General features: G+C 35.8%; 1 protein-coding gene across 2 annotated transcripts; it reads left to right on the top strand.

The window, feature by feature from the left end:
- The first annotated feature begins 4,445 nt into the window (after positions 1 to 4,445).
- LOC138336204 (uncharacterized) lies at positions 4,446 to 22,205 on the top strand. 2 transcript variants are annotated; one of them, XM_069285578.1, is made up of 3 exons: positions 4,446 to 4,592; positions 18,133 to 20,107; positions 20,455 to 22,205. In XM_069285578.1, exons 2-3 carry the CDS (start codon positions 18,133 to 18,135, stop codon positions 20,634 to 20,636), a joined length of 2,157 nt encoding a protein of 718 aa, XP_069141679.1. In that variant the 5' UTR covers positions 4,446 to 4,592; the 3' UTR covers positions 20,637 to 22,205. The 2 variants fall into 2 exon arrangements, with proteins under 2 accessions (XP_069141679.1, XP_069141678.1); XM_069285577.1 differs by lacking the exon at positions 4,446 to 4,592 and having other exon boundaries at positions 17,850 to 20,107.
- The last annotated feature ends 605 nt before the right edge of the window (positions 22,206 to 22,810 follow it).

The raw sequence follows: 22,810 nt of genomic DNA, 5'->3' as shown, positions 1-22,810 counted from the left end.
TGTAGCGAGATTCATACCGAACTTCCAATCGAATTTTGCCTTCTTTATTCAGAAATGAAATAGAAAGTGTATACAATTATATACCCATGGATACCTGCATTTTGGTGAACACATTTTAACACTGGAGAGGTATGTTTATATATATGAAGATTGTCTGGTCATTCGCATTAATTTAACTTACAACAAATCATATAATTAAAATTATCTAAGAATCCATACAAAAACCAATCGTAGCACTTAAGTTCATAGGAACGCATTTATAGAAACGTATTTGCTTTTGAAGGTTATTGTATTTTTCGGTGAGTCAATAAGGTTTTATTTTCGAGTTACGTTTTTTTTTTTAATAACGATACTCAAAATTTCTCTTAAATAGGTATAGCTATCCATATTTCTTGATTTCATAACATAAATTGTTGTTATCGCTAAGAATAACAAACAAGAATGAGACATGAAATTTTCCTGTCTCTATGCATTATAGATAAGATGTTACACAAGCACAAAGCGTCAAGTTTTCCCTACGTACGTCTGTCGTGGATAAAGAGATGTGAAACATATCCGATCACTAAAAGGCATGCTATAAACTACAGGATGTCTGCCAATTTTGAACAAGGCCTATTATATCAATATAAAAATTATAATTATTTTGTTCGCAACATACCCTGCAAGTTCCACGGAGTTGATTAGACGTTTTAAAGGAACAGTTGAGTAAGGCTTATTCTGCTCCCTATACACGAAGCGAATTATTTCACAAATCGATTGTTCTACATTTCTTTTGAAACATATAAAAAAATACTAACTATCCCAAATTCCACTAAAATCTATTTGTTTCCGATAAATACGCAAACTTTACGGGCTAAATTGTCCCTTAAATGCTGATTATTTTAAGCCGTTTTTAGCTCACCTGGTCCGAAGGACCGAGGTGAGCTTATGGGATACCGCAGCGTCCGGCGTCCGTCGTCCGTCGTCCGTCAACAATCGACTTCTTCTCCATAACCGCTGGTCGGATTTCAACAAAATTTGACTGGTAGCATCCTTATGGGCTACTAACTGAAACTTGTACAAATGATGGGGCTGATCCCCCGCGGGCCTGAGGGGCGGGGCCAAAAGGGGTCAATTTGGCTATTTCCATTTAAACGACTTCTTCTCTGAAACCAAGCAAGAGATAGCACTCATAATGCAATGGTAGTATCGTTATAGGGTGGGGATTAAAAATTGTACAAATGATGGGGCTGACCCCCGGGGGCCTGCGGGGCGGGGTCAAAAGGGGCCAATTTGGCTATTTCCATATAAACGACTTCTTCTCTGAAACTAAGCATGGTATAGCACCCATAATGCAATGGTAGCATCCTTATAGGGTGGGGATTCCAAATTGTGCAAATGATAGGGGCTGACCCCCCCCCCCCCCCCCCCCCCCCCGGGGGGGGCTTGAGGGGCGGGGTCAAAAGGGGTCAATTTGGCTTTTTCCATATAAATGACTTCTTCTCTGCAACTAAGCATGGTATAGCACCCATAATGCAATGGTAGCATCCTTATAGGGTGGGGATTCCAAATTGTGCAAATGATGGGGCTGACTCCCCGGGGGCCTGAGGGGCGGGGTCAAAAGGGGCCAATTTGGCTATTTCCATATAAACGACTTCTTCTCTGAAACTAAGCATGGTATAGCACCCATAATACAATGGTAGCATCCTTAAAGTGTGGGGATTCAAAATTGTGCAAATGATAGGGCTGACCCCCCGGGGGCCTGAGGGGCGGGGTCAAAAGTGGTCAATTTCCATATAAATGACCTTTTCTCTGCAACTTAACATGGGATTACGCTCATAATGCAATGGTTACATCCTTATAGGGTTTGGATTCAAAATTTTGCAAATGATAGGGCTGACCCCCCCCCCCCCCCCCCCCCCCCCCCCCCCGGGGGGCCTGAAGGGTGGGGTCAAAAGGGGTTAATTTAGCTATTTCCATATAAACGACTTCTTCTCTGCAACTAAGAATGGAAGAGCACTTATGATGCAATGGTAGCATCCTTATAGGGTTGGGATTTGAAATTGTACAAATGATAGGGCTGACCCCCGGGGCCTTAGACGGCAATAGATGCGAGGTCAAAAAGGTCAATTAGGCTACTACTTCCTATGTATTGGATAGCATATTTGTATGGTATCAATAGCATCATTGTATGGTTGTGATTCAAAATTAAACTTTGAGACTCAATTTTGCTTATTTTTTTCTAATTGTCAGAGTCTTGTGATAATTACTAACAAAAAACCAGGTGAGCGATACAGGCCCTCTGGGCCTCTTGTTTACATAGTACTACATTTGTCCTAGTGTTAACTGTCCGTATTTTGAAATAGTCTAGTCTTCATTGTAGAGCTATTGCATATTTGTAATGAATGGTTTAAAGTGTTTGTGTACATATTGAACTATTTTGCATATTAAATTGACTGTGATATCAATTATTGCACATATATGTGTTGCCCCGTTCTGTTGGTCGACCTTTGGAATAGACAAAAACTGTATTTGATAGACGTGAACTAATATAGCTCGACGATAAAATGTAACCTAACTGTACTCAGCCTAACTGACTTTGTAATCTTACATAAATCCATGCCATAACGAGGTCTTTTTAAACGCAAACGAAATGCGAATTCGGGAACGTTAAACATGTCAGTACTACAATGCGGAAATGATTCATAAGTGTTTTTATTCGACACTGAAAATATGGTTAACTTAACATCAAAAGACCGGATCAAAGAAATTTATCATTTTTTTTTTTTTTTTTTTGGTTTTATGATCATTTTTAAACCTGATTACAGCCAAAAAAAGTAATCGGTTCGTTATCCGATAATTTTCTTCTAAATTTCATGATTTCATGCACTGCATCACTTACTGACGACAGAATATGATAAGATTTGCCACTACAACAATTGTGGTTAGACAATATTTCACTTCAATGATATTTTATTATCATACTATACAGTTGGCATGCGTCTGTTTAGGGTTACCCGACCGACCCTAGTTTTTTACCCATGACCCTAATTTTTTTCCACTTTTCTACGAAAAAATACGGGATTTCGATCTCAGACTCCGAGTGAAAGATACTAAAAAATCCTCTCGACCTACCGACCCTATTTTCCCCTAATGTAACCCTAAACAGACATAATAGTTTTTGGCCTAAGGTCTAAGCAATCTTTAAAAATAAACATTTGTATGGGTTACCATATATAATCGTACAACTACATTTTCCCGTTGACGACTCGAACGGTGTGTATAAATATACTGTCAATATTCGGTTACTTCCGTCAAAATACCCCGAGGTTAAATACGCTACACCTGTACAATTTTTGTTTTGTAATGAGTCCAGTTACACTGGCCAACCGATCAAAATACACGGAAAATAGAAACATTGAGGATGTTTCGTCGACAAGGGCCTATACTACTATTAGTAATTTGTTTGTCACATTTATCCACATATTTTTCTGTATAAGTTATCCAGTAGAACAAGAATCGTGATGTCAGTCACCACACACTTCCCCGCATTTGTACTAACTTAAGAGAAGATCTAGGAACGGAATTTTGTACCGAACTATTTCGGGTAATAAGCTAGGTCTCTTCTGAAATGTTGCTAGAAGTCCCAAAGTAAACAAATATTTCTATGCGACATACAATGTATACAACACAGGTAGTGCAGCCAGTTATTAGTACACGCATTCATTTCATTTGTATCTAAGTGGTTACTCTCTACTTATACATTTTTGAATATGCCATTTGTCAAAACTGAACATTGGAATATTATCAGACCAAGGCACACACACATGTTCAGCAATATAATCTTTTTAAAGGCTTGCCTTTTCTGTGTCATGGAATTTCGTTTTAAAAAACAATGGAATTCAGTTGAAAAAAAAATAGAATCAAAACTCATTCTTATTTGCTTTTATATACTTATTTAGTATTATCATAATTTCGAAGATAAGTGTATTTGTTGACAACAACACAGTATATTCCCGAAAAAAGACTTGACAACGTTTTATGATAGGTCATGTTTTAGAAATTCTATTTCCGAAACTTTGATATATATTTTCAACATCACTGCAATATTCATTTTTGACAATACGCATTGTCACTTCAATGTATGTGATTTTAGGTTTACTGTAACGTACCACTTCTACGTTACTTCTGGATGTTAAGGGACAATTTTAAAAGGAGATCAACTTTATACATGATAGTGGTGCCCAGAGGTAAAAAGGTATCTGTATCTGTATACATACATAAATGCATTATAATTACACGTGGATATATATAGCACACCATGGCCAAGGCAACCACGCGAAAACTGATATTTAACAGCGTTGATGGACACCCAAAAATATTTACATAAAACTTTGTTGTATGTATATTTCATAATTGATTATTCCTTTTTATTGGATTATAATTTTGTGTTTATATTTAGTCTGCACCAGATCTGCCTTGCACCCGTCACATGGATCGAGATTCCCTGAAGCGAATCGCTGTAACAGGTCAACTCTCTCGCCATACAGCTAACGTGTATTAGGATCAGTGAGGAAATAGCTTTCGTAACACTCGGGATCAGCACAGGAAAGGTAAGTTTACCTCCAGTTGATCTAATATAATATCTCCTAATTAATACATTTATATACGCTTTATATCTTAAATTATTTTAATTGATACATAAACAGTAATTTAGACTTGGTTGCATAAAGATTAAATGGAGATTTGTTGTTGGAATATGTACCTAAATGTTTTCAAGGTTTACAAACCTCGAATCACCGTAATCCATTTTCTTCTTAGTGAGCACGTTTGTCAATATTGTTCAGATAAAGATATACTCGTTTGATGGAACACTAAATAGTTAGGTTATGTAAGTTAGTGTATCATTTGGATGTATGCTTAAGCGTTTAATTTTCTATTGTGTTAATATACTTGTGGAATATTTTTTTCATATGGACGACACTTGACATTTTATGTCTTGATATTTTCCTTTTTCTCCTTTTTTATTTCTTAAATGCTTGTCAACTCGCGCTAATGACTCCAAACCAGACGAGATAAGACGAGAATAAGCAATTGAGCTATATATCAATTATGTTATCGCTTACTATTACAAAAATGTCAAATTTATCACTTTTTGATGGGATATACGACATACAAACACAAAAGGATAAAGCTTTAAGCAATGAGGGATTTGTACAGTTGAATACCATGAAATTCCCGCTCTTTCTTATATAACCTCTCTGTCCACAGAAACTTTGTTTTATGCACTGATGAAAAATGACATCAGGACAGTCTTCAGGAGATTTTATTGTAACACAATCGTAATTTACACTTAGTATGTAGCAAATGCACCCACGATATCCTAGGGGTTACTATCAATGTTTTTATATCCACTCTTTAACTATGCCATAGCATAACTGGAGCCTCTGTGTGAACATCAAAATAACCGAATAACAGTACACTGGTTGACTGTATGGCTTTGAAGATTGGCTTAAACATAATCTTCAACGGAAGACTTTTAATGGTCAGGGTTTTTTTTTTCTCCTGAAAAGTCTTACGATTAACTTTGACATAGTCCAGGGGATGATAAAACGACAGTGATAGTAATTCCTGTAATATTGAGGATGAAGCATATTCAGTTCAGGATTTTGAATAATGACAGTTTCTATTCTCTATTCCCATACCAGGTTTTCCTAGCAATGCATTAAACGTGTGCCCAATAACTCTACTTTACATTACACGTGTGCGCATTAACTCTACTTTACATTACACGTGTGCGCATTAACTCTACTTTACATTACACGTGTGCGCATTAACTCTACATTACATTACACGTGTGCGCATTAACTCTACTTTACATTACACGTGTGCGCAATAACTCTAACTTACATAACATGTGTGCACAATAAATCTACTTTACATTACACGTGTGCGCATTAACTCTACTTTACATTACACGTGAGCGCAATAACTCTAACTTACATAACATGTGTGCCCAATAAATCTACTTTACATTACACGTGTGCGCATTAAATCTACTTTACATTACACGTGTGCCAAATAACTCTACATTGAACGTGTGCCCAATAACTCTAATTTACATTACACGTGTGCCCAATAACTCTAACTTACATTACACGTGTGCCCAATAACTCTAACTTACATTGCACGTGTGCCAAATAAATCTACTTTACATTACACGTGTGTCCAATAACTCTAACTTACATTGCACGTGTGCCCAATAACTCTAACTTACATTACACGTGTGCCCAATAACTCTACTTTACATTGAACGTGTGCCCAATAACTCTACTTTACATTGAACGTGTGCCCAATAACTCTAACTTACATTGCACGTGTGCCAAATAAATCTACTTTACATTATACGTGTGCACAATAACTTTACGTATTAGAAACTAAATTAGTTTTAATCCAATGTCTTGGAAGCTAACAGTTAGATTTGGATGTAGGGGCTATCAAAAGGGAAAACATTAAAATACTGCAAATGACGTATCAGAACTTTTGTTGAATTTAATTATATTTAATGTCAAATATGAATTACCATCTGACTGAAACCACAGGGACTTCATACGAATGGTCAATATATATTGTATACAACTATATATGTATCCATAGAAACCATTTGACTAAGACCACAGGGACTTCATACGAATGGTCGATATATAATGTATACAACTGTATGTATCCATATATACCATCTGACTAAAACCACAGGGACCTCATACGAATGGTCAATATATAATATATACAACTGTATATATGTATCCATATACACAAATGTAAATATATTTGACCGATGGTTGTAATTCGAGACAAGTCCCTGTGACTTAAACAACAACTTTATTGTGATTTGTATTTGAAGAGCTATGCTGAAAACCACGAAAATACTTCATTAAAAAGGAGGTATTTTTGTTAATGTATACTTGACCTTGAAGTGCTCGCTTTATCACCTCGATTCTCATATTGTGGAAATGGCATAACACAGTTTTATTAAAGGAAGCGCCTTAATTCATTCAAGGCAGCTGTTGGAATTTTTTTTCATCGATAACTAAGCAACCTACAATGTCTTTTCATACCAATTATTGTTAAATTTTTAAAAAAAAATTTTTTTGTTTGTTTTCCTGTTCTAACTTCTATTGTGAGTACTATCTTTCAATACTACCTGGTATGTTCGTACTTGATGGTAAATGTTTACTTACATTATCATGTTATCCCCATCTAAAGGTCGTTTAATCAATCAATAAACGACCATCAATCTGCTAACAAAGAAAACAATAAATGATCGATACATTGACAAACAACATAAGGAAGTAAGAATACCTTATATATAGGATTGTGATTTTATGATAGTTCTTTTTATTGTAAAGTATTGAAGCATTAAATGTATTGTTTTTTCCTAGTTAGGGCGATCGGGAATATGTTATGCTCTATAGAGTGATTAATATACGTAGTTTCAAGATATGTTTTTTTCGCTTACAATATTACGTTACATAAAAACATCAAAAACAGTGACCATATGGATAGTAATACCTTTTTATTCTTACGTATACAGTATTGTTAGGGTTTGTAAGTGTAAAGCCGATTTATGCTTTCCTTAAATGTCTACATCTAACACAGAAAACAATAATTTTAACGTCATCATTTTTATCATTGAATATTTAAATTTATAAATATCCAATGATGTTTTCAACAGAAACAAATTATTTGCTTCTTTAATGCGTAAAAACACATTTTTCATATATTACTACATAAGATAACATCACTAAGAATTTTTGGGGTTCCATTTAAAGGCTATTGGATACCACTAACACTCAACTGGAATTCATTTTCACCTTTCATCTTTATATCTTATAGCTTACTGAGAACTCTAGGTTCTAAGGACTTCACTCGGGTAAATAGGATCTTATTATGAATTGGACGGGATTGTTCAATCACCATAATATTAGTTATATAGTCAGTTACTGACCCCCTATAAAGGCATAGAGGGTCAGTAAGATTTATAGGGGGCGAGGGCGTAGCCCGAGCCTCCTATACTTCTTACTGACCCTCTGTGCCTTTATAGGGGGTCAGTAACTGACTATATAACGAATTTATCGCATCGAGGACCATTTATTTGTTTTATTAATTCTTGGTTTCCTATTTGTTTGGTCAAGAATCTGAAATCAAACTTAAATCATACTGGCACGAATGATAACAAACAATATCCACTTTTAGAATAATTGGCCTAGGCTAAATATTTATCTATGTATTTCTTTCAAGAATTTTCAAATATACTGTATAAGGAACCTGCAGAATAATAATGAATAATTCATCAATCAACAATAATTTCGACATTCCTATGTGCACAGTCATGCAGTAGGCCTACCTCAATACGACACCAGACCGTCTGTATATTGAAAGCATCACAAACAAGAGTGACACAAACGTCCATCTAACATTTTAAAAACAATCTCCTTGATCATCTGTGCATTCTCGCTGAGATAATCACTTGAAAGTGATGCCGATAAATTGATTGTAGAGTAGAGTGCAGATTGGTCTGTAGGTACGAACACCTCCATTTGTTTATAATCACAGTCTAGAAAACGCTTGAATTGTTACGTTTGACTTTCGCCGCGTCATCAACTTTCAAACTGGCGTAGGGGAAGCAACTCGTATTTAAAAAATGCATTTCAGTATTAAAACGATTAAAATTATTTTTACACAAAAATTAACAAGTAATATATAGTTTTACGGTAATGAAGTGGTATATTTAGATTGTTACATTAACGAATAACAGAAAGGAGAAACCAGCAGCTAAATTCAAAACACAATTTAATTATATATACAATATTATACAGAGATGGTTTACAATATCTAAAGTAATTGGTGGTGGTACAAGACTAGTACGATGATTTAAAGTGTTACTTATCTGTATGCGAATGTCCTGGTATAATCCTTGATCCTTCCAGGTTTCAAATTAACAATAATCACAAATCCACAAGGAAATTGAATGTCCACCGATGATTTGTAAAGTTCCAGGCAATATGAAAAAATCCACACACAGTGTTGTAATAATCCACAGATAAAGTCACAATAGCTCTCCCAATAGAATCTAATATGGCACTGTACAATTCTTGATATGTCTCATTACAGGTCTCATTACAGTTCTGATTAGCCTTGGACAGCTGGAGTATATATAGCTAAACCGTAATTCAAGAATATTGGAGAACCTTCTACTTCTAGAAATATCTAACTAAAAACAGTAAACAAGTAAACACACATAACTTTCTGGAAATAGATCATTCTAGATCTCTACTTAAAATCAACATGTTTACAAACATATTTGTTTATACATGATTAAATTCTAGAAAGTTCTATAACCTAAATCAATGATATGACCTTCATAGGATGTATTGATAAAAAAAAACTATAGGAGTTATCTCCCTTATCTCATAACTACATGTATTTAGTGTCATACATAACACACCCCTCCTTAAAGAAAAGAAAGTTTTCTTGAAAAGGAAACTTTCTTTACATATCAAGTAATATTTAAATCCTTGATAAAGCATCAGCTAGAATATTGTCTTTCCCTTTGGTATGTTTGATGTCAAGATTGTACTCTTGCAAAGTCAAACTCCACCTGAGAATTCTTTGATTTTTGTTTTTCATTTTCCCAATGAATGTCAAAGGGTTGTGGTCGGTGAAGACCAACACAGGCACAACTGTAGTGCATAGATACACATCAAATTGGTTTAAGGCCAAAATCAATGCTAAACATTCTTTCTCAATGGTGGAATAATTTCTCTGGTGTTTGTCAAACTTTTTCGAGAAATAACAAATTGGATGGTCAATTTGTTCAGTACCTTCTTGCATCAAAACAGCACCAACACCTACATCGCTGGCGTCAACAAACAGTTTAAACTGTTTATTAAAATCTGGAGCAGTCAGAACTGGTGAGTTTGATAGTATGGCTTTCAATTTCTCAAAGGCAGACTTACATTCGTCTGACCAGACAAATTTGACATTTTTCTTTAACAAAGCAGTAAGTGGAGCTGCTATAACAGAGAAATTTTGACAAAATTTTCTGTAGTATCCAGCCATACCAAGAAACCTCATCAGCTCTCTCTTGCCTCCAGGAGCTGGAAAATCTATAATTGATTCTACTTTGGCCTGAACAGGTTTAACCTGCCCCTGTCCTACAACATGGCCTAAAAATTCAACAGTTGCATGACAAAATTCACATTTCAATAAGTTTACAGTCAATTTCATGGTAGTGAGTCTTTCGAAGAATTCACGAATCCCGCGTAGATGGTCTTCCCACGTGTCGTGGTAGTTGATGACGTCATCAATGTATCCATCACAGCCTTCCAGGTCTGATATCACGCTGTTAAGAAGACGTTGAAATGTTGCCGGGGCATTCTTCATACCAAATGGCATAACTTTGTACTGGTACAAACCTTGCGAGGTTACAAATGCCGACACTTCTTTAGCTCTTTCTGTTAATGGCACCTGCCAATATCCTTTCAACAGGTCAAACTTGCTTACGTACTTGGCTTTGCCAACTTTGTCAATACATGAGTCAATCCTTGGAATTGGATAAGAGTCTGTTTTACTGACAGAGTTTACTTTTCTGAAGTCAGTACAGAACCGGTATGTCTTGTCTGGCTTTGGCACCAGAACACATGGAGAGCTCCATTCACTTTTGCTTGGTTCAATAATATCATTGTCCAACATGTATTGAATTTCTTTCTTTAAGTGTTCTTCTTTCAAAGGATTGACACGGTAAGGATGTTGCTTGACAGGTGGCGCATCGCCTACATCCACGTCGTGATAGATAGCATCTGTTTTGCCTGGTGTATCCGGAAACAAATGTTTATACTCAAGTATCAAATCTTTAAGTTCATTGCGTTCTTTTTCCGATAGATGACATAGTTTCTTGTCCAAGTTCGCGAGCACATCTGAGTTCCGTAACTTAACACCACAGTCTAAACCTACATCTTGTACACCACCATCTAAGTCTAATTTACAAATATCAGCTGTACTTTCACTTTGTGATGGTACAGAGGCCAAAGTAGCAATAGGTTGAGAGGTCTTGCTCTCTTCTCTATCTACATATTTCTTAAGCATATTAACATGACATAATTGAGTTTTCTTGCGCCTCCCTGGAGTTTGTACAATGTAGTTAACATCATCGACCTTTTTCTCAACAACATAAGGTCCAAAATATCTAGCTTGCAAAGGCTGACCCGGTATTGGTAATAGAGCCAAAATTTTGTCACCTGGATCAAAACTTCTTGCACGGGCATCTTTATCATACCATGTTTTCATTTTGGTTTGAGTAACGGCCAAATTTTCTTTTGCCAGTTCACATGCCCTTGTCAACCTTTGCTTAAAGTTAGACACATACTCTAAGAGATTAACTTTAGAATCTTCGTCCAAAATTTTGTCTTTCAAAATTTTCAAAGGACCACGTACAGTATGTCCAAACACAAGTTCAAAGGGACTGAAGCCAAGAGATTCTTGTACAGATTCTCTAACGCCAAACAACAACATGTGTATACCTTCGTCCCAATCTCTTTTGTTTTCAAAACAATAAGATCTCATCATATTCTTCAATGTCTGATGAAAACGTTCTAAAGCACCCTGAGACTCTGGATGATAAGCACTAGACTTATACTGCTTGATCTGGAGCTGGTACATGACTTGTTGAAAAATACCAGACATGAAATTCGAACCTTGGTCCGATTGGACAGCTTTTGGAAGACCAACCAATGTAAAGAATTTAACCAAAGCCTTGACTATGTTAGGGGCTTTAATATTCCTGAGTGGAATGGCTTCAGGAAAGCGTGTGGAAGCACACATAATAGTTAAAAGATACTCATTCCCAGACTTAGTTTTGGGTAGAGGACCTACACAGTCTATAATGACTCTACTAAATGGTTCCTCAAATGCTGGAATGGGGTGCAAAGGTGCAACAGGGATTTTCTGATTAGGTTTCCCTACCACCTGACAAGTATGACAAGACCTACAAAAATCAGCCACATCCCGTTTCAACTTGGGCCAAAAGAAGTGATCTAAGATCCTGTTATAAGTCTTGGTCACACCTAAATGCCCTGCCATAGGTACATCATGAGACAAACTCAGAATATCTTGCCTATACCTCGGTGGGACAACTATTTGATTGACAACCTTCCAGTCTTCCTCGGGAGACACATCAGGGGGGCGCCACTTGCGCATCAACACACCTGACCTACGGAAGTAACAAACCGGGACTTTCTCCGCCTCTTCCTCACTCAAAGCCCGATTACACAATAAGGAGATTTCAGGATCTTTTTTCTGTTCTACTATAAGCTCCTCTCTAGACAAAGATGATTTGCTCATCATGTCAGACAAAGAAGTACCCTTGTTAGGAACAACTCTATCACTATCAAAGTCTACAGGATTGCTCAAAAGATCACACTTGCTCCCGACATCCTCTATATCATGAGCCAAGAAAGTGTCACCTAACCCTGGACTATAATGATCCTCAACTACTGCAACATCAGAAACCTTCTTACTCATTGAACGAGTTACAGCACAAGAAGGGAAAATACCAGGAAATTCCTGTTGAATAGTCTCAGCATCATCTGTTTTATCAGGGATACTGGACACTAAGGGATCTACCCTAACTTTCTCTCCAGCCAAGTCATTGCCTAAAATGAGCGACACGCCCTCTATGGGAAGTTCCGGTCTAACACCAATGGTGACAGGCCCAGTAACCAAGTCTGACTTTAAATAAACACAATGGAGAGGCACATTAACAAAACCTAACTCTACACCTTGAAGCAAAACACTACTACCAGATGAGGTCTCCTCAGACAAAGGCACTACGCCATCTAATATCAAAGAATGAGAAGCCCCAGTATCTCGCAAAATCTTCACAGGTTTCAAGTTGGTAATATCACTAGTAAGTGAAACAAAACCTTCAGAAATGAAGGGAGAGTACTTCTCCAAGACACTATCAGACTCTGAGCTCTTAATCTCAACAGACACTTTAGAATCTTCCACAATATCACTAAGTTTCTGACTAGGCTTTGACATAGCTAACACAGAAGGAACTGACTGTTTACGCCTTTGCTCCTTACGCTGGAGAGAATAACATTCAGACATAGTATGCCCTACTTTCTTGCAGTAATTACAAACAGGACCAGAAGGAGACCCCACACCTGCCCTATGATCTGTTTTAGAATCAGACTTAGTCTTATCACCTAATTTAGGTTTGTCGTTAGAAGGGCCACTAAAGGTTGGGTTCCTAGGCTGACCAAATTTACTAGTACCTGTGGTACTGTTTTTGTCTTGAGAACTGTTTTTAACAAATGAGCCTTTGTGGGTGAGAGCGTAATCATCAGCCATTGTAGCTGCTTCACTAAGTGTTTCAACTTTTCTCTCATCTAAATGAGTTTTTATGTTTGTGTGGACACAACGTTTAAACTCCTCTATCAACAATAATTGCCTCAATTTACCGAAATCCTCATCAATTTCTTTAGAATCACACCACCTATTAAATAATTGTTCTTTTTCTCTGGCAAATTCTACATGAGTTTGTTCATCTCTCTTTCTCGAGTTTCGAAATTTCTGGCGGTAAGCCTCAGGAACTAACTCATAAGCTTTCAAAATAGCTTTCTTGACTACTTGGTAATTTGAAATCTCATCTACAGATAAAGAAGAATAAATGTCTCTAGCTTTACCAATCAAGACACTTTGAAGAAGCATTGTAAGCTTATCTTCAGGCCATTTCATACTATCAGCTATTTTCTCAAAATGCAGAAAATACTTGTCAACTTCTTTCTCTTGAAAAGGAGGAACTAACCTAATGTTTCTACTGACATCAAAACCTCTGTTTCCTTGTAAACCCCTAAAAGTTAGATTTACTTGAACTGTCTTGAGAAGCTAGCTCTAATTCTTTCATTCTAAGTTCTGTTTCAGCTTGAATTTTCTGCTTCTCTAGCTCTAACATCTGATCTCTCTCAATCTCTTTTTCTTTTAATTCTCTTTCAATTTCTTTTTCTCTTAACTCTTTTTCTATTTCCATTTGTCTTAGTCTCATTTCATGTTCAAGTTCCATTTGTCTAATTTGAATTTCTGAGCTGACTGTTTCCTCTATACTATCTAATGCACTAGAGTCAAATTTGTCATTGTCAACAAAATATCTTATAATTACATTCCTAATTTCAGCTTTCCTCAAATTAGTTTTGATAGTAAGGCCTAAATGTTTACCCAATAACAGTAAATCCTTCTTACTAACTTGCAAAAGAACTTCCAGGGATGGCGCTTTAACAAACTGTTCTACCTGCATAGTAGTCATATTTATCTAGCTTTTGGTTTCAAATGTAAACTCAAAGTTTGTACACAAATTTTGAAAATTTCTTAATTAATTTTTCAAAGTTAGATTTCACAAATTGAATATCGATCCCGGACGAGCCCCCAATTCTGTTACATGAACGAATAACAGAAAGGAGAAACCAGCAGCTAAATTCAAAACACAATTTAATTATATATACAATATTATACAGAGATGGTTTACAATATCTAAAGTAATTGGTGGTGGTACAAGACTAGTACGATGATTTAAAGTGTTACTTATCTGTATGCGAATGTCCTGGTATAATCCTTGATCCTTCCAGGTTTCAAATTAACAATAATCACAAATCCACAAGGAAATTGAATGTCCACCGATGATTTGTAAAGTTCCAGGCAATATGAATAAATCCACACACAGTGTTGTAATAATCCACAGATAAAGTCACAATAGCTCTCCCAATAGAATCTAATATGGCACTGTACAATTCTTGATATGTCTCATTACAGGTCTCATTACAGTTCTGATTAGCCTTGGACAGCTGGAGTATATATAGCTAAACCGTAATTCAAGAATATTGGAGAACCTTCTACTTCTAGAAATATCTAACTAAAAACAGTAAACAAGTAAACACACATAACTTTCTGGAAATAGATCATTCTAGATCTCTACTTAAAATCAACATGTTTACAAACATATTTGTTTATACATGATTAAATTCTAGAAAGTTCTATAACCTAAATCAATGATATGACCTTCATAGGATGTATTGATAAAAAAAACTATAGGAGTTATCTCCCTTATCTCATAACTACATGTATTTAGTGTCATACATAACAAGATGAAGAGAATGTGTTTAAATTTTGAAGCGAGGGCGACAGCCGCCATATTGCACCATAATAAAATTTACTGACCCCCTATAAAGTGTTAGGGGGTCACCACGTGACGGCTCTCCGCCAATCATTTGGGGACATTTCTGTCCGAGGTGCGATAATGATGTTTTAAGGTTGTTTACAGTAAGAATGTAACCCTAACCTTGGTAAACTGAGAACTAAATGTAAATATATGGTACGAGACACACATATACTTGATCTTTGTCGGAGATATATAGTAGAGTGTTCTGTTACAGCCTGTCAAACAACCTTCACTGTCGTGGCCTGTTTTACTTTGTTGAGCTACGATGTAAGAACCGGTTTAAACCCTTGTGGTACTGACTATCTATATAACACATAGTCTTTAATTATACAAAACACTTAATACCCAGTGATTTCGCACGTGTAATGTTTTTGCACATGTTACTAAAGTTGTATAAACTAAAACGTTTTTATTGGCTCGAAATTCGTTGTATATATAGGATCTTACATGAGTGGTAATTTCATATTGGGTTTTATGAAACGAGTCTAAGAAGTTTTTTTATTTGCAAAAATTAAAACTTCGAGACGAGTTTCAAAAAATCTCATATGAAATGAACACAAATTTAAGATACTTGTTATCACATAACTACAAATACCTACCTAACAAAGAATTTCACGTCATCTTCGTAATCCTGACGTCACATTCTTTTTCCAGACGTCATTTTATTGTTTCTGTCTGACGTCACAATGAATTTCTAGCCAATGAAAATCACCCCATGTCATATAACATTAGTGACATACGCAAACATATTACAGGGGCGAAATCACTGGATATCAGGCGGATTATGTGATAAATCGTGATAAGACTCTAGTTTAATAACCTGTTTTTTTAAATTTCGTTAATCAAATTGCAACGTGTATGGTATTACTCTTATATTGGTTCAGGTATTTAGTTGGGTTAATGACGTTTCCAAGTAGAAAACCGTATAGGTAAATCGCCTTCTCCAAAGTTATGCACTTATTTGATAATCACACAGGATACTTATCAGTAGTTTGTAAGAAAACAGGCGTTACGGATCTCGAGCACCAAAGGAAAATAATGCATAAAATACTGAATTAGACATTGAAATATTGCACGAGTGTTTATTCGTGAACATCTTATCAGGCAAGTATGAAGTTTAATCGCTTGTTAAGCACGAAAAAAAGTTATACATGTACAAGGTACACTGTTTAAAAAAACATTTTCTAAAGTTAGCTTTAAAATTGATCCAGACAGACAGCGTGTTGTTGTGAAACAGACTGGATCGTGAAGAACATCAAAACTGTATTGACCTAAAAAACAATCTTAGTATACAAACAGTATTCGTTGATGTTACATTTTGTGCTGTGTGAAGCATTCTATCATACATGCATCAACAAAATAGCTATGTTCTTTGTGAATGTTAACGTTATCTTCAGAAACTTGACTGGTTTTAATATAAAGAACCCAAACCCATGGGAATTGCGTTAAAATAACATGAAATTTCCGAGATCTCAAAATGACGAGTTTAAAGTACAATTTACCGTCGAATTCATGTGATCGTATTGACAGATCAAGCACAATTTATCCGGTAGTAGCTATCGGTTAGTATGTGGGGCAGTTGAAGGCTAAAAAATTGTATACGACATATATGCAATAAAACAAATGCAATTTTTTAAATGAAAATTACAGGAGTGTAAACAACACTTTAAACAACAATTCGGGATGCAATTAATTATTTTTAATATTTTTATCTTGAAGTAAAATAAGAAGCTTAGACTTTTCAATGGTGGTAATGGTGTAAAGTAAGTAAATTTTGTAACTGAAGAAAAATAGTAAATCGTCTGGTCCTGTTTTTGATAGAGAAAAATTATCATTTGTCAGCGGTGGAGCATCTTTAATAATTTTATGTTTAAACATTTCCAATCCTAATCTGTCAACTTGACTATGGTTGTATTACAGATGAATAGTTTATAGATACATGTAAATACATTGTAAATACCTTCATGAAGATGAAATCTTACAGCCAATTCAAACTTCATTTTATGCGCATCAATGCACAGAAGATAAGCATAGAGTGCGTTCTTTCATGGTCAAAAACTTACTGCGGTACACAAAAAATCATATAAGATGCATAAGAAGAAAGCTGAAGTTTTGATTTAAGTCGGCACTTTTGTGTCGAGAAAACAAAATTAACACAAAACTCGACTAAAGTTAAAAATATTTTCACATAACTAAAAGTTTTGACGAAAGTCTACACTTTCGTTTCGCGAAATCGGAGTCTAGTGTACAACACGTTATATTTCTGGGGGTATGCACGGGACATGTACTGTATTAACTTTCAATATACTGCAGTCAGAATCAACGATGTAAACATATTACTCCATGGATTTCCAGTGAATCAGATTTTTGTCATGGTGAGAATTTCGTGTTCTTATGTATTTATTACAACCTTTTATAAACGCTCAATTGGTGTAGTTTGTGTTGGAAAATCCATGTCATTATCTGTCAGACTATAATGTAATTGTGCAATTGAACTTTCTGGACACTTATTTAACATTATCTATTGAAATTAAAAGAAAAAAGATATAGAATCGAAACTATTTCACACACAGTCAATAGACGATTCAACTTGGTTACATGTACTGTTCAATATTTAAGTAAGAAGAATGACAGAGGTAAATTTTAGTTTCTCTATAGACAATGTATTATTGTCATACGATCAATTTTATGCGCTGACATCAAACAGAAGATCGACCGTCAGCACTCTCTCTCTCTCTCACTCTCTCTTTCTCTCTCTGGACGTTGTTAATGCTTTTGCCTCGTTTTACTATAGTAGAGTTAATTTTTTTTCTTTATTTCTATTTCTTTTTGTTTTTTGTTTGTTTGTTTTTTTAAACATTTGTGTATTTCTTTCACAGATGGGATCCTTGGTGTTCCTCCTCGTTGGCCTATTGGTGTGTGTTATACCTATCCTGGGATATGAGTGTGACAAGTCCGCAACTGTGTGTGAGACTACACTAGTTATCCGCCATAGACTAACCATGATGCACCCGACAGAACAGCAGGTCTACCCATCCAACGGTAAGCTGTATAAATACGACGACTTGACGCAGTCTACACCCATTCCAGCAGATGAAGTTATGACGGCTGACGGATGGGAAGATAACAGACTCGTGGTTGTTGCAAACGAAAGTCTTCCTGGTCCTCCGATTATTGTGTATGAGGGACAGAGACTTAAGGTTCACGTCATCAACAAAATGGCGTCGGATACGGTGACCATGCACTGGCATGGAATTCCCCAAAAGCGGAGTCCATGGATGGATGGTGTCCCCTTTGTGACGCAATGCCCTATACTTTCGGGACAAACATTTACATATGACTTCATCGCGGAACCAAAGGGGACCTACTGGTACCACTCGCATGTTGGTGATCAGAGAACGAAGGGGATGAACGGTGCCTTCATTATTAGAGAGCGCACATCAAGCATCAGAGAGCACATCATGACAGTACAAGACTGGAACCACCACTGGGGTGCCGATATGGATCACCAAAAGTTACTTCTAGGGACATTTGTAAATCGTGTTCCTGAACCACTGAGGAACTCGGTTGATGGAGGCCTGTTCGACCCATTTTATGTTACTTCCGTTTTGATCAATGGGAAGAGTCGTTACTATGATAAATCTGGACAACACAATGGTGCGCCTTTATCAGAGTTTTCCGTTGACAGGGATGTGATCTATAGGTTCAGAGTAATTCACGTTGGAGCTCTGTATCCTATCAGAATATCTGTTGACAATCATCCTTTGACTCTAATTGCATCAGACGGTTATGATTTCAAACCAGTAGAGGCTGAATCTTTTATTATCAATCCTGGCGAGAGATATGACTTTACCATCACTACCGACCAGGCTCATGGAAACTACTGGATACGGGCCGAAACGCTTGAAGTAAACCCACACAAATCAGAGGCGGTATTGCGTTACAATGGTGCAAATATAAACCAGTATCCTTCGACCTCAAGAAAGACATGTACTTCATTTGACAGGTGCTTGGTAGTTAACTGTCCTTTTACAACTTATCCTGTCGACTACTACACAGACTGTCTAAGATTTGATCATCTTCAAGCTGCAGTTGATGACGACCCTGCTCCAACAGCGACATCTATGGAGACATTCAAAGAACATTTTCTGAATTTCGGCCTTCCCGATGAGGTTGCATCTGTAAACGGAAGGGAGTTCAGGGTTCCAACTGTGTCTGCCCTTACTCAACCGTTGGAGATATCTACCACTTGTGATAAGGAAAATTGTGGGGAGGATAAGACGTGTTCCTGTACATATTCACTTCCGACTTACCATGATGACGTCGTGCAAATGGTGCTGATGAATATGGGTGCAGGAACGGGTGATGCACATCCGGTACATCTCCATGGTTACTCCTTCTACGTACTGAAAATGGGGTATGCTACCTACAACATGTCAACTTCAGAGTTCATTTCTCAGAACACTGACATCGATTGTCGCGGGAATGGAGATATGACAACAAGCTATTGTAACGATGCTACGTGGAGAAACTCAAGCTGGCTAGGAGATAACGTTCCTGGTTTGAATTTGATCAATCCTCCGCGCAAGGATACATTAATTATTCCAAGTGGCGGATATGCTGTTATACGTATTAAGGCCGACAACCCTGGTGTGTGGATGTTTCACTGTCACATCCAGGTGCACGGGGTGTTCGGGATGAGGATGCTTATAAATAGTTCATATGGCATGTACCCGACCCCACCCAAAGCGTTTCCGGTCTGTCATGAGTTTCCGTCTACTTTCCGTGAACAGTATGAGGATCAGCGCCAAATTACCCCAACTGTAGAAACATTTACACGGATCGTCCCAAATGGCATGTATCATTTATAAGGTCAAAGGCCACTACGTCTTCATCAATCTTTATAGTAACTTAAACACCATAAAATGTTTAATATATATGCAGACTTAAATAGTGATTCCCTTCTGTAATTTTAATTCCCCTCACCAGCTGTGGCAAAACTTAAATTGATTGAAATGTTTAAGAGTTTAAAAAACAAATCAGTCAAAAAGGAGCGTCTTAAAACAATAATTAAGTTATTTCCATCATTTAGCGCACATTTATTTTTTTTTATTTAACTCCGCATTTGACTTCCATTTGTTTTAAGAATTCGGGGTCAGGTAAGGATTCCGATAATAATTTTATTACTTTGTTTGTTTCAGATGATGGTTATGGAATGAAGACATTCTGGGTGATGTTTGCCGTAATGGTTGTCATTATCCTATTGTTGATCGCCTATAACCTACACGTGCGGAACGAACTGAAACATTACAAAGAGATTGTGGAATCGTCATCCTCAGAGACAAAGACTGGGAAAGATAACAAAGTCTTTTCCAAAATATGACGTTTTTTATTTCCATGCTATCGTTACTATGTGACATGTATATTTGCAAGCATCATTGACCATATATATTTAAGTAATCGTTCACTTCACAGGCTAAATGTCTGGTAAATTTCATGGTCAATTTCAGGGGATATGTTTCAGGTCAAATCAACCTTCAAAAACAGAGTTACTTCAGGTCAAATACTTGAAACTTACCTGAAATTCATATGAGAATGATCTGAGTTTCATGTGTAGAATTTTACCTTAGTGCACATGAAGGATTTTCATGTGAAATTTACCTGAAATTCATGAGAAAATTTTGACCTGATTTTTAACATGAATGTTTTTCATGTTAAATTCAACTGAAATGTCCTTTATGTGAAATTGACCTCAATTTCAGATCATTTTAGGTGAACTTCATGTCAGGATTTCTCAGGTTCAAATTACCTGAACATATATTGCCAGTGTATTTCTTTGGATGTTTTTTACATTCCTTTTATATGGATGGAAATATTACCTAAATAATGCAAATACATCTCCAATAACCTAATTATAGAATAATATCTCGTAAACTAATATTGATGTCAGGAACCAAACCTGTTAACTTTTATAATGGAAAATGGAAAATAGAGTAATATGTTATTTACAAAACTACATTTCATAGTTTTGTAATTAACATTTATTTCTATTCCCATCATCATCATTACAAAGGATAGAACACATACTGTGTTGACTGTAATCCAAAGTATATATTGCTTAGTTGTGGTGATAGACATTGTTCAGGTTTGGTTTTCTGATGAAGATGAAGGTGACACATCATACTAATCATCGAAACATCAATTATAATACTCACTGATTGTGTAACAATACCACGATACATAAACTAATTATAGGCGTTTTATAATATACACTAGTTTCATTCAAGTGATTGATTTGAAGAAATGATATATTTCTTTATTCAAAAAAAGTGTGGGAGGTATTACCTCATGAGATATATATTATATTGAAAGTGTGTTCTGACGTTCATTGTACGAGTTTTCATCAATTTCACAAGTCGAACGATTGAAAAAGGTTATAAAGATAACCAATCTGTAAACGTGAAAATGATGAACAGGTAAACTTTTCGGCGATTTGCGATTCAAATTCAAAATCATTACGCTATAGAAAACTATATGTCTCTGTATGTAAATAATATTTTCGTTGTTTTGCCTATCTCTTTAGCTTTAAAATCAAATGATAATGATCGTAACGCGATATTAAATTTAATATTCCGTCTTTGCATTTTATAGAGATATATGTATCTATTGTGACGTCATAATTTTAGTATGACGTCACATCAATACCTACCCACAAGTACAGAATAGTCTATCGATGTATATATCGAAAGCGAAGAATACGTGTATGTAATGTTATTCATAAAACAATAATATTCATCCACAAATAATAATTGTCTATGTGTTTCTGCAAACATTCGTCTCTCTGGGTTTGACATATTTGATATTATGATGATAATGTATTTATCCAGGAAAAAAATGCATAATAAAACAATTATTAAAAAACATAATAAAATACTACTAAAATATCTTTATTCTTTTTGTTTAGCTGTTGTTGTTTTTCTTTCATCACAATGTTAAAACAAAAGAAAATTCTATATCGCATGTTACTCATTACAACAAAATAGATAATTGTATAGGTCTCCATCTGTTTCATAGATATGTTGCTTTAATTAGTTACATTTGTTTTAATTGATTTTAAATAAATATCTTCTATATATAAAGATATAAGCACATCAATGACTGTATTACAATAAAGACTGACATAACATCATCAGATATAGCAATAAGAATAACAGAGTTACCCCCCTTTGACGTTAATTGGTACCGAGTTAAAGCCGATATTGTACGTATGTTATCTCTCTTCATATAACTAGACGTATGAGACATCAGTCAATTAGTGATCTTGTACAAATACGACACTTTGGAAGACGTGGCATGGATATTTCATTAACATATTTCGTGTTTGAACATAGTTAAGCCAATATACAAAGTTTTAAAACGTTTTCAAAATCCGATATTTACGTTTCCGATTTTCTTTGCTACTGTATATAAACTTACCAACTGGGAAATCGTTTACACATGTGTGAACGCAGTCGGTTGTCGTGCAAGAATACATACACTGGAACACTAACTTCCCCA

Source organism: Argopecten irradians, chromosome 12 (genome assembly GCF_041381155.1).
Source record: "Argopecten irradians isolate NY chromosome 12, Ai_NY, whole genome shotgun sequence".
NCBI classification, from domain to species: domain Eukaryota; kingdom Metazoa; phylum Mollusca; class Bivalvia; order Pectinida; family Pectinidae; genus Argopecten; species Argopecten irradians.
The sequence above is the reverse complement of the archived record's forward strand: the minus strand, read 5'-3'. Positions and strand labels throughout refer to the sequence as shown.

Coding starts and splice junctions, on each gene's coding strand:
- LOC138336204 (XM_069285577.1), top strand. CDS start 17,881: ATGACAGAGGTAAATTTTAGTTTCTCTATAGACAATGTATTATTGTCA. Junction 20,108..20,454: donor TACACGGATCGTCCCAAATG/GCATGTATCATT, acceptor TGTTTGTTTCAG/ATGATGGTTATGGAATGAAG.